Source organism: Stegodyphus dumicola, chromosome 7, assembly GCF_044657685.1.
Source record: "Stegodyphus dumicola isolate Sdum_Otavi_A_Nest chromosome 7, ASM4465768v1".
In the NCBI taxonomy this organism is placed as follows: domain Eukaryota; kingdom Metazoa; phylum Arthropoda; class Arachnida; order Araneae; family Eresidae; genus Stegodyphus; species Stegodyphus dumicola.
The window spans coordinates 68,705,083-68,718,122 of NC_140774.1; the positions used below are offsets into that span (position 1 = coordinate 68,705,083).

At 32.4% G+C, this 13,040-nt stretch overlaps 1 protein-coding gene across 3 annotated transcripts in view; it reads left to right on the forward strand.

Moving 5' to 3' along the window:
- Nucleotides 1–13,040, forward strand: part of Kdm2 (Lysine demethylase 2) — a 174,673-nt gene that overhangs the window by 128,525 nt on the left and 33,108 nt on the right. For 2 of the 3 annotated variants that reach the window (XM_085820405.1, XM_035369126.2), the window contains exons 10-11: nucleotides 11,121–11,555; nucleotides 11,996–12,088. In XM_085820405.1, the coding sequence (XP_085676531.1) occupies nucleotides 11,121–11,555; nucleotides 11,996–12,088 (528 nt within the window). The remainder of the gene's footprint in view (nucleotides 1–11,120; nucleotides 11,556–11,995; nucleotides 12,089–13,040) is intronic. The other variant, XM_035369127.2, reaches the window with a different exon arrangement.

Genomic DNA, 13,040 nt, shown 5'->3' on the forward strand with positions numbered 1-13,040 from the left:
TAAAAGGTATTGTAAAGCAAATGCTAATGAGATGCGCACTTAAGAACGTAATAAAGAGTTTTGGAATATGTATTGTTGAAATGAAGGGTAAAAAAAAATCTGATAAGTATAGTCCAGAGAAAGTCAAGTACTATTTAAAGTATTTCACTCATTCCTAATAATTCTCTAATTTAAAATGAACTGAATAGATCATTAATTATAAATTGACTTACATTTTTCGATTTAAAAGATGCCTCAGAAGCCAAAAAAAATCATGTCATATTTAAGAAAGTATTTTAGGAAGAAGCTCTATAAATAGAAAAGAAATAATGCATAATTTTAATATTAATAATACAATAAACTTTGATCTTAACTTTTGTACCTTAACCGAATAAAATCGAGTTACCTTAATTTTTTTTCTAATGTAATTAACAAAAACTTGTGAAAATATTTCATTCAAATTAAACCATTCTGAGAAAACTGTCCTGTGAAAAGTATAGTATTTAATTCCGTTCAAAATGAAATGTTGTTTAAAAATATGTTTTTTTCATATACTTAGGACTCTGAAGTGTTGTAGAAAAAGAAAATGTATACATTTATATGTATATTTACGACGTAATTACAAAATATTTACATCCGAACACGTCAAATCCCATTGAACTCAATGGTAAATGACCCAATGTTTTGGTCACTACGTAGGGATCACCGGTGCTTCAGAGCAGGGTACGGGAGAAACGTGTTTAGGGCAACTCCATCTTACTTCCTACCTCCATGATTACAAGAGTGTGTTGCTAGTTTTAAAGACTGGCCAGTCGTAGATCAGTAAACTTCAACCATCAATCTGTGTAACCAAATACCCTGCAGTGAAGATCAAGCCTGAAATTTAAAAATTCATATTCTGCAGAATTTCGTATTCATTAAAGCATCTGGAATTTTCATGAACTATGCACATTTCAGTATATGCAACAAAAGCTTCTCAGTTGCACATTCCGAAAAAGAGGACTAAGCAGCACATGCTTTCTCAAAAGCATAAAGAAATTGGTGCTGTAGAATCTAGAATTAACAAATTTCTTCATAAAAGGTGATGAGATGAATGCCATAAAAACCGACTACTATTTTGTTCGGTTTTTTATAGAACATAATATACTGATTTTAATTTTGGACCATTCAAAACAGCTTTTCAGTGCAATGCTTCTGATTTTGCTATAGCAAAACAATTAAGCTGCAGCTACACCAAAATTCCAATGCTTGCACAAAGTACTGTTACCAGTATTGTAAATTCAGTGTACAATCCATCATTTGCTTTTAGTATTAATGGAAGAAATGGTAACGTACCCTTTGATTATGACACGTTATAGCAAAGAAAAGGGAGTGATAATTACTTCATTGATTTCTATTTTAAAAGGCACGAATAATACTAGAGAGGGTATTTTTAAATTATATAAATGAATACTTTCTAAGCAAAAGTTTACAATGGGAAAATTGCTCATCATTTTCTTCAGACAGTGCTAGTAATATATTAGGAAAATTTAAAGGTGTAGCATTATTTATCAAAATGTATGAATCAGATATAATCATGTATAGCTGAGAGAGGGGAAGATACTGAAAACAGGGTTCGTAGCGGTCCTTACAAATGCTTATAAGTCCTTATATTTGAAAATAAAATATAAAGGCCCTTATAGGTGCTTACTTTTTCTTTAAAGACCTTATTTTTTTGTTTTTAGTGCTTATTTTTTGCTTTGAGTGCTTTTTTAAATCCTTTTTTTTTAATGAACACGCATTTTTTCGCCATACCAAAGCCGAAACTAAATAAACAACTTTTCTTCCTTATATGCAACGTCAGATGGAGAATCATACTCCCGGAAATTGCTTTTCCCCCCTTTCTTTGCATTAACATAACCTATTGTGCGCGCTAGTACAGACGGGTGCACATCGTTCTATTGGTCAAAGAATTGCGAAAATGGTAGAAAATTCCGTTACATTTGGTATTTTTTTTCCTCCCACCCAAATACTACAAACGTTTGAATTTCTATCAATATTTTAATAATTTGCATTCTTGTTCCATGTGGTCAGTTCATGTTTATTATGATCGTTATGCTTATATTATGAGCATGTGAATGAATATTTATAATAATATAGTTGCAGTAACTGAAGTATAGGTAAACTTCCAAAAATGGGTGTGTTTTTATACAGATTAGCTTTCTAAGGAATAATATTTGAAATGGCTTAAATAAAAGTAACCGAATAGTAAAAATAATTTCTTTTCTTTTTTTTTTTTTTTTTTTTCCCGATACATTATACAGTACGGAGGTTGGGAGGTTCTCCCCTTTCTCCGCAAAATCTCTAATATTGAAGCAGCAGACTTTTTTTTTGTCACTGTCCAATCTGGATTGAAAAGGACTAAAAGTTTTTGCGATCTAACCAACCTAAGCGAAGATTGATTCTGTTCCGGAAATTTAACGCAGTCTGTTGAAAATTAGAATCAGAAACACCCCAGATTAGTAAGTCCCTTTCTTTTCCTTATTACGCAGTAACGTTTGCGGTATTTTGCAGAGATAATTAATTTTGATGTTCAGTCTGAAATTTGTTTATGAACACTTAAAAAGAGTTTTACTTTGCTTTCTAAGCAGAATATTTCTCAGTTCTGTTGGTCTATTTATTTTTATATGATGCACATATCGGAATGTTAAAATCATTTATTTAGCCGAGAAATCTAAAGAACGGCTTCAATCTCCCCTACTCCTCTTTTTCCAGTTACTATCCGGAATATTCGGCAATTTCCAAGTATGCGGGTTAGTTAAGCTTTTACTGTTAAAGGATGACTGCATGAAGCAATTTCCCATTTTCTGATTTCAGAAATGTGCCTCTTTTTTACTTAAATTACGTTGCTTGGAATATATATTAAGGGAAAACCGTTATGCAATGAAAATTTAGAAAATGTTCAGAATTTTGATTTAAGTTAAATTATTTAAATTTTAATATGAGTGGAAAAAATTGTATTTATTATTAGGTGCCAAACGAATACAATTAATATGGCTTATTATTATTTATTTTCTATATTTTGAACTGATATTTCAATGCTCATTCTCCTAATAAATATAGCATTGCTCATATTTTAAATTATAAGTCTAATTTTCCTTTTAAGGTTATGCAGTTGTATATAATGTAATTAGACAGGTGCTTATTTTTTCCTTAAAATGTGTTTGAAAAGTGCATATAGGTGCTTATTTTTTTAACTAAAATGTGGCTACGAACCCTTAGCTAATTGGCTTAGAAATAGAAGTGTTTTTAACAGATATACATATAATATATTTTTATTTAGAGAAAAGTTCAAAGTGGAAGCATGGCTTGAAACTTGCTTAACAAATTCTGGAACAAGAACGCAAAGTATCATAAAATTTTGAAATACTGTAGGACAAGATGGCTGTCTGTTTCAAAGTTTGTAACAAGAACTTTTGGAACAGTAGCATGGTCTGGTTCATTTTCTTTGGAGATCAACCAGATAACAGTGAGAATGAAGGAGAGGGATTGCTAAACATTAAACAATTTTTACAGTCACCTACCACTAAACAGTATTTATTATTTTTGAAGAGTGCCTTTATGTATAACAGTAAATATTAACTTGCAACAAGAAGCTCTTTACATACATAAATTGTTAAGAGAACTTGTTGAACATTTAATGAGCTTATTTGTTAGATTCATAAAACCATGAGTAATTTCTGAAGGAAATACGGATGTTGCATTGACATCTATTCCATTTCAAAAGCGGGATGAACAAAAAGAGAAAGAAAATTTAGTGGTAGAAACAAGATTATATTTTAAAATTACTGAGGGAAAGTGAAGTGAAATTATTTTTCACTTCAGTGTGAGCTTTCCTTGTAACTGCTTGTTTGTATATAATAGATAAATTTCCTCCAAATGATCCATTTCTAAAACATGCTGAAGTTGCTGGCATTAATCTGAGAGTTGAAGTTTCATTTTCATCTGTCCATTACTTGGTGAAAACTTTTCCATCCATTATTGATAAAAAAGATCTTAAGTGGAAATTGAGTTTTTTATGTATCAAGTAGCTAATTTGAAAGAAGTTGCAGATTTACATATTGTTATAGCATGGAGAGAAATTGTAAAATTAAAAGATATAAATTGGTTCTTTAATACGAAGCAATGCCTGTTTTAATGCCTACTGCTTTAATAATGGTCAAGGACTGAAAATTCGTGTAACCTCTCAAAATATAAACATTCAGTTTAATAGGCTCTAGGTTCAGGAAACCACAACATAAAGAACAATAGGCTGAAGAAAGGAGAAATACTTACCAAATAATGGTGTTATAGTGGAAGTAACCAAAAAAGGGGGGATTGAAAACTTTTAGATTTTATATTGTGCTGAAAGGGGCTTTTTTTAAAGGGGTTTGTGTGTTACCTTTATTTATTAGATGTCATGTTCTTCGCACTTAAACCACATAAAATTCAATTCAACAGCAATATCACAAAACAGCATATCTTTAGAATTTCTAATAAACACTCTTGCACACTGGATACAAAAATGGTCTTCCTCGTAGTGTTGCCACTGCTCGCTTTGAAATCGTTGAGTTTGTTAATAAAAAATTCAGTAAAGTTTTATAAAATATGAAATAGGTAATAAAACAAATTCAAAATTTGTGCTTCCAGGTGCCCATTGGTGCCATTGGAATTTGTGCTTCCAGGTGGTTTATTACATTATTCAAATTCATAATAATATAGTTGCAGTAACTGAAGTATAGGTAAACTTCCAAAAATGGGTGTGTTTTTATACAGATTAGCTTTCTAAGGAATAATATTTGAAATGGCTTAAATAAAAGTAACCGAATGGTAAAAATAATTTCTTTTCTTTTTCTTTTTTTTTTTTCCGATACATTATACAGTACGGAGGTTGGGAGGTTCTCCCCTTTCTCCGCAAAATCTCTAATATTGAAGCAGCAGACTTTTTTTTTGTCACTGTCCAATCTGGATTGAAAAGGACTAAAAGTTTTTGCGATCTAACCAACCTAAGCGAAGATTGATTCTATTCCGGAAATTTAACGCAGTCTGTTGAAAATTAGAATCAGAAACACCCCAGATTAGTAAGTCCCTTTCTTTTCCTTATTACGCAATAACATTTGCGGTATTTTGCAGAGATAATTAATTTTGATGTTCAGTCTGAGATTTGTTTATGAACACTTAAAAAGAGTTTTACTTTGCTTTCTAAGCAGAATATTTCTCAGTTCTGTTGGTCTATTTATTTTTATAGATTTGTTTGTGGATCTAAGTATTGTTTCTTCACAGAGTGAGAAACATACATTCATTCATGCAGATTCTTTATTATTTAATTTCCTTAAATATAATGCAGAGAAATGATGTTTCGTGGTAGCAATTTAAAATGTTATACGCCATTTATAGTGAACCAGCGTAAAATGCCATTTCGAAACTAGTAGCCCTTCTGAGCTAACACTCCTTTGAGCTAATAACGACATCATTATGGAAATATTTACCAAATCATTGATGTCATGGAAAAATTATTTTCCTTCTCCAATCTGCATCGAAATAAAGGAAATGACTTCATTCAAGTTCACAGCTCACAAAGCTCTATTTTCTAAGCTTTGTTATTTCATGAGATTGTTAAGTGTTGCATTTTATTGTTTATCTGGATTTTTTGCAGATAAAATAAAAAAAAATATTTTAAATTTCAACTCTAAGGTATTTTATCCTGCCTTCCAGCATGTCCTTGTGGTGTGATAGCACTTGACATGTAGTCGGGAGGTCCAGGTTAGAGCCCTGGCAAGCACATAGCCTATTTTTCACTTCTCTTGCCTCAAAAAATATCTAATGCCTTTACAGTGGCACCTGAATTTTAAAGGTGATGGATGATAATTTGTCACCACCAGGATTTGCCAAGGTGTAATGAACTCTTCACCTTTATCACACTCGGTGCATATTCAAGAACTGCAGGTTCAAGTCCCAGTGAGGGCATTGCATATTTTTTTACGTTTCCTGACTGTACAGAGCATTTCTTAATATAATAATACAGGTAAGAAATGTGTTCATGATTTTAATGTTTGAAGTGTTGGAAAACGTAAACATGTTGCATTAATGGTAATGCAAAAAGTGGAAATTTTGCAAAAGATGGAGGGAGGTACTACTCTTCAATTTATAGCAAAATCATGTGTAATTATGACACTGACTATATATGGTGTATGGAAAAATAAAGCAAAGTTGTTAAAATTTTACAGCAACTGGGATTCAGAATCCCAAACTAAAAATATTTGAACAAGGCAAAATTGGGAAACCCTGATTCTATCTTGTACTTGTGATTCCGGCAGTGGTAGAGTGATAAGATACCAATTTCAGGATCGCTCGTGAGAGAAAACGGAAAACAGATTAATGCCGATTTAAAAATGGGAGAGGCGTGTGATTTCAGCAGCAGTTGGCTGAACAGATTTAAGCAGAGAATGGTATATGTTATCTGAAAGCTGATGCGGAAAATCGTTCTGTAGAGAAAGCTGCGTATTTATTGATGAATGCGGAATTTATTGATGAATTTTCTGCACTGGTGCAGAAGAAACTCTTAACCCAGACCTGATTTTTAATATGGATGTGACTGGAGATTTTTGGTAAAGTTTGCCAAGAAAGACATTTGTAACAAGCAAAGAAAGTGCACCATCATCAGTGAGCAAAGCTAAAGAAAGAGTTACTATTTTAGTATGCAGCAATGCATTTGGAACTTACAAATGTAAACTGATAGAAACCACCAATTCCAGAGCTCTAAAAGGAGTTAAAATGTTTACTTGTGATTTACAGGAATAACAAAAATTCCTGGTTCACAAAACAGCTTATGACCGAAGGGAACATTCATTAAAGAGACTAGAGTGCATTGTAACAGTTTCGGGTTACCATAAAACTGCAAGATTTTCTTTTGTTAGATAACTGCTTTGCACATCCAAATGCAACCATTTTTATAATGGTAATGTCGTGGCCCCCACTTTTTTTGGCCCCCAAATACATCATTGATCCAACCATAATCTTGGACATAATATACAAAATTAAATGCCACCACAAATGGGAATTTCTGAAAAATATTCTTCCAAGAGACCATTTTATTTCAGTTGATGATTAAAAAAAAAGTTACTGTCATTGACTGCATCTGTTGGTTATCAAATTCATGGAATTCTGTTTCCCTGAAAACAAACAACATTAGTAAATAGCTGTCATAATATATAACCATCATCTCTGTTTTTTGCAACTGAGAGCAATGGCAGTGAATTTTCTGGTTTTAGGGTCAGTGCAGCAAAGCTCAAAGCAAGAGAATTGCTTCTATATTTGAAAAAAGGAACAAATGAGGAGGCTTTTCAAGAAGAAGATATCGTTAAATGGATGATATATTCAGATGAGTCAACATTGGCATATCAGATGATCGATGAGGAAATTATTGGCTCTGTTGTTGTGAATTTGATATAGCAAGAAAATGATTCCAGTAACAACACAGATGATGAATTTATTAGGAATGAGAAAATATCTTTTATGAAGGTTGGGACATATGCAAAATATCTAAAATTTTTGTAAAAACAGAGCTGTGCCTGTTTTGCAGAGCAAAAGGTTATGACTTTATAATTTACCCCCACCCTCCAAAAGTTTTAAAACAAACCTCTATCAAAAAAATGGGGGTGGGGCATTTATGCTTTATTAATATTAGTTTCATATCTCTTTATTGTATATGTCCTTATTATTCTAACTTTGGCATATAGTATATTAGCAATTACTTATTATTAGTAATTACTGACTAGTTTTGCTGTAGGATTGAATCTATGGATATATGAACCCTTTGCGACCTATCTGCTCTACTAACTGTAATGAAATTTCTGTATTGTTATTTGAAAATGTATGCACTCAAGATTGTGATTATTTAAAACAATAGAGCTCATGGTTACAGTTACAATGAAAAAATTTTTGAATGGCAACATCCAATTTTTTTCTGTGCAAATGTATGAACACATTGAAAAACCATAAATGGTGGTGTAGTGATAAATGTATAATGAAAATCGCTGGCATAAAACATTTGCAAAGAACAGCAAACAATACAGATAAGAGATGCATGGATGCACTTTGCACAATTCGTAGGGATAGACAGTAGAAGCACCAGTCAGAAACGCCACGTGCAAAGCATTGTGTATGGAAAACTTTTAATGAGCAGTGTGGAAGATTCAGTTCATCAATTAAGTCAATTTCAAATTCGAACAGTCAAGAATTCCCATTTGTGGTGGCATTTAATTTTGTATATTATGTCCAAGATTATGGTTGGATCAATGATGTATTTGGGGGCCAAAAAAAAGTGGGGGCCACGACATTACCATTATTAAAATGGTTGCATTTGGATGTGCAAAGCAGTTATCTAACAAAAGAAAATCTTGCAGTTTAATGGTAACCCGAAACTGTTACAATGCACTCTAGTCTCTTTAATGAATGTTCCCTTCGGTCATAAGCTGTTTTGTGAACCAGGAATTTTTGTTATTAAGTGTTAGCATGATGACACTTACGAGGAAACTATGAGATGAATTGATAAAGCTGTTTTATATGAATGGGGAAAATGCTGCTAAAGCAGTGTAAATTTATTGTGGAAATCATAAGCTGAGAAGATACTCATGTTCTGTAAAAATTGTATGTGATTTGGTAAAAAATTTGAAGAAAGTTGTGTGATAGGATTCGATCTGGATGACCATATGAAACCACAGTGCTGGAGGTTCTGCAGATGTTTCTGTATTGATTCCAGCACATCCAAATGTTGGAACTTGGACACAAGCAACATCATCTTCACATTGTGAATTTTTTTCCTCATCAGGTATGATGAAGATAGCAGGTGGCTATTCCATATATTATAAAGAAATGAGGCACCTTTCTCCTTAACTGGGAATGTAAACTCCACAAAAAGGGGGTGAAAATGTATTCTATTTCCCTTCCTTTTTAAGCGACAACCGCTTTTTAAAGGTTAAGCTGGTTTTATTGTTTTAATTTTCAAAATTCGAGAATGCTGCTAATTGTTGTAAGCCTGATTAATAATAGTTGTTTAAATTCCTGATCTGAAATTGTGTTAATTTTTTGAAGTCATCTTCAATATTTTTTAAATATATTTTTAAGAGAGACATTCAGTAAGTACTAAACTTAAATATATTGTAATAATCTGAGAGATGATGAAGGTGGTAGAATGATTGCAAAATCAGAAAAGGAAAGCATAGACATCAGGTGTTATTTGCTTTTTAAGGGTCTGTTGAGTGTTGTCAGATAGTACTGAAAATGTGTATATCCTTTGGTGAACAAGTTCTTACAAAAGAAGACAATATTGACAAATATTCATGAATGCATAGTTCTAGTCTTTGGCAATTACTATCTACATTACTATTAAGGTTACTATTAGAAAGGTAGGTTGAAATGTCCAGACTTAAATAGAAGGCTGCAGTTTTTAAAGTTACACTTTTCAAACCTTCTTCCACACCCCCCCCAAAAAAAAAACCACCTTCTCTAACAGTTTGTTAAAATGTATCTATGAAAATAGTTTGTCATTTTATGCACAAAAAACATTACAAATAATGAGGTTTGTCATTTTAATTTTCAAAATTTTATTAACATTTTGAAAGTTGATTGAATTTACCAAATATCATATCAGGAGAGCACAGTTTTATTGGCAGTATTGTAGCTGACCGTAGAAATTCTGATATTTTGCATGCATATAATGGAAGTTTTTGAAAAATTACTCAAAGCATGGCAAAAATATTTCTCTTCAAAGTTTTGCATTATATTTTAAAAAATGACAAATAAGTTTCATGTTTCCATTTTAAAACTGTGTAGATACATTAGATATTTTTTTGCAAGCAGGCAAGATGAGAAATGAGCAATCGGTTTCGCCGGGAATCGAACCACGAACCTCTGGAATATCGGCCCAGTGTGCAGACCACCACACCACGAAGGCACGCCAAAAATGTGGGAGAAATACCTTATATACTCCCCCTTTTAAAGGGCAACTGGGGTTTTTAGGGGACCCAATCACCAAATCCTGGATGGGGAGAAATCATCATCCACACCCTTTTAGTTTGGGCACCACATGTAGGATTCTCCGTTGTGTAATTCTCAGTTGAAGGTGAAGAATGTTAAGAACTAGTAAGTGAGTAATCACTTGAGTTCGTGTACAGGAAGCAACATGTAAAAAGGGTGAAATAATCCTTTATTATTCCAATCAAGTGTAACAAAACTCCATTTTGGAGTTGTACAATAAAGCCAACTCTTGGACTTCAACTTAAGAGACTAAGAATTAAACTAAATATTATAGAGACATAGCCAGAGCTATCAAAATTCTAACAGAGTTGGCCCCTTAACGCTAATTGACTGCGAAGCTATCAAGGGCCTATAGTACGGCAAAGCGTAATAATAGCTTACGAGAGAGTAGCCTAAAAAGGCAGATGCATGCAACCAGAATATCTGGTATCTCTCTTACTAAGACAGAAGAACCATGATGAAATGCCGCTCTACCTCATTAGCATTCAGACGTGATTCTAAAACTACATTCTGCATTCTTGTAAGTCAAAATTAAGAATCGATAGGAAAGGAAGTTTAACTCAAAATTTAACTGTTAATAAAATTAACATAATCCTCACAACTGCTGTAATTCTCCCAAATATGCTCTTAATGTTTCCTGTTTCATCATATTTGCTATCAAATGTTGTAATTAGACTGCAAGGTGCAATAATTTATCATGCCTTATTTGGATTATTTTCTTATGTACCAGTGACATTTTTCTCAAACTATAGTTTAAAATTTGTTCTGTGCATTTCAATTTTGAATTTCTTTTTAGGTAGTGATAATTAATTCTCTCTATATATATAATGATTTTCATGTTTATGGAGGTACTGTCAGATTTTCTCATAAGCTGACTTATTTGTTCAATACTGTGCACATCAGTTAAATAAAAATATTTGATATTTCTTTGTAATAAAAATATTATTAGTTTCTTTTTTAGTTTAAATTAATTCATGCCACCTGAGTTCATTTTTGAGCAGACAAGTGTGACTTAAAATAACAGTGAAGTGTAGACTCTAAGCATATACTTCCAGTATATAGTTATGTTTTTTTCTCCCTTTCAGGTTCCTGTGAAGTTTAGGTACCCATTTTATACTGAAATCTTATGGTATGTCGTTCAGAGATTTGTTCATTGCCTTCTTGGGAAGAACTATCTTATCTGTAATGAAAGTGGAGAATTTTTAGATCCTGCCAATGAACCTTCTTCTGATGCCTTAAATTTGACTACAGCGGCTGATAAAGACCCAAAGCTGTTGTCACTTACTCATAATCCTGTTCATATGAATGGAGAAAACTTCTCCTTTCCATTCAAAGGCGTTGGGGAAGGTTTATTTCATGAAAACAGTGTTCCTAAAGTGGATACATCATCTGATATTCATGCAGAAACAAAACTAGCCCAGCATGGTCTGGAATTTAGCAGTCTGCCACTTGAAAATGCTCAGAAAAATCCTTCAAAGGAACATATTCATATTACGAAGTTAGAGTATAATGGTTTAAAGGTATGAATATTTGCATTGTTATTTTTTTAAAATTTATTTAACCCTTTTAATGCTATTGACTCATCTTAATTGCAATCATCATTACCATTTATAATTTACCATCATTATCATTTATACATTTATAATGGTAATGTCACTGGCCGTGAATTTTAATGCTATTCCTTTAAATCGTAATGGCACTGACCTTGAATTTTAATTCTATACCTTTAAATGGTAATGGCACTGGCCATGAATTTTAATGCTATTCCTTTTTGATTTGCTTCTTTAAAAAGACGGAGATTTGTTTTGATATGTTTTGAATGAAAAAAGAGGGGGTGGCAAACTTACTAATACTGCAGCCAGTTGACTTACTGAATCATTAAAAGGGTTAATTGAATGCTAAATATGAATTTGATATTGCCTTTCTCAGACTTTTAACTTAATTTTTAAAAAATTTTTAGGCAATTCTTAAATGGCTTATTGGGTTGCCCCCATCTAAAAAAGGTGTTCCTAGTTATATTCGAGATCCAGATGGTCTTTTGGAAGATTTAAAAGTAAGCTGTACAGTTATTTTTCTTTATTATTCTGTTTGAGCCATTAGAAAAACTCATTATTCTGAGATTCTTGATATCCATATTTATGAATATACTATCAACAGCCGTGTTCAGGACAGTGTTCGGTATAAAATGCGTTGAGTTACGAGAGATAATGGCACTGGTCCCAAAATAAAACTAAGTTAGGCCACTCACAAATATTTAATTATTTACATAATGTACAAAGTTACAAGTTAAGTGCTCCATTAGCACAGACAAAGTGTAACGAGCAAACGCACCATAGGTCCGCTGCGTACATTCTTTAACAACCAACTCAACTAAATTTGGCTCCTCTCACAAGAAGGCGCTATATTAAACCGAATATTCTGGCCCCCATTGAAACAAGTTTCAATAATGCCGTAGAAATTTACAGTCAAATTCAAATTTAAACATACATATGAAATACAATTTAAAACAAATTATTTCAATTACAATTAAATTCAGTATCATATAATAAGAAATAAAAATGTCACACATAAAAAATATTACACTTGCACTAAATGAATAATGTAATAATATCCATTCATAATATGGAAATTTTATATCTGATAGTTGTCTGGTATGGGCAAAATACTTAATTTTGTGACTGGCCTTTTAAAGAGACCCTTTGCCATGCGTACACTAACTACTCTAACTCTTTTATCGAATCCGGTTATAACTTCTTCAACTCGACCTAAAACCCAGTGACAAATAGGCAAATTGTCTTCCTTCACAAGCACCACAGTTCCTGATTTAACGTTATCGTTTTTAAATTGCCATTTCGTTAGCTCATGAAGTTGCGATAAATAATCCTGTTGCCACCTTTTCCAAATATTTTGAGTCATTTTGGTGTTTCCCATCTAGACAATCTGTTGTCAGACTTTCTAATTTCTGGTTCTGCAGGGGCTGTTATAGAATGGCCAATTAAAAAATG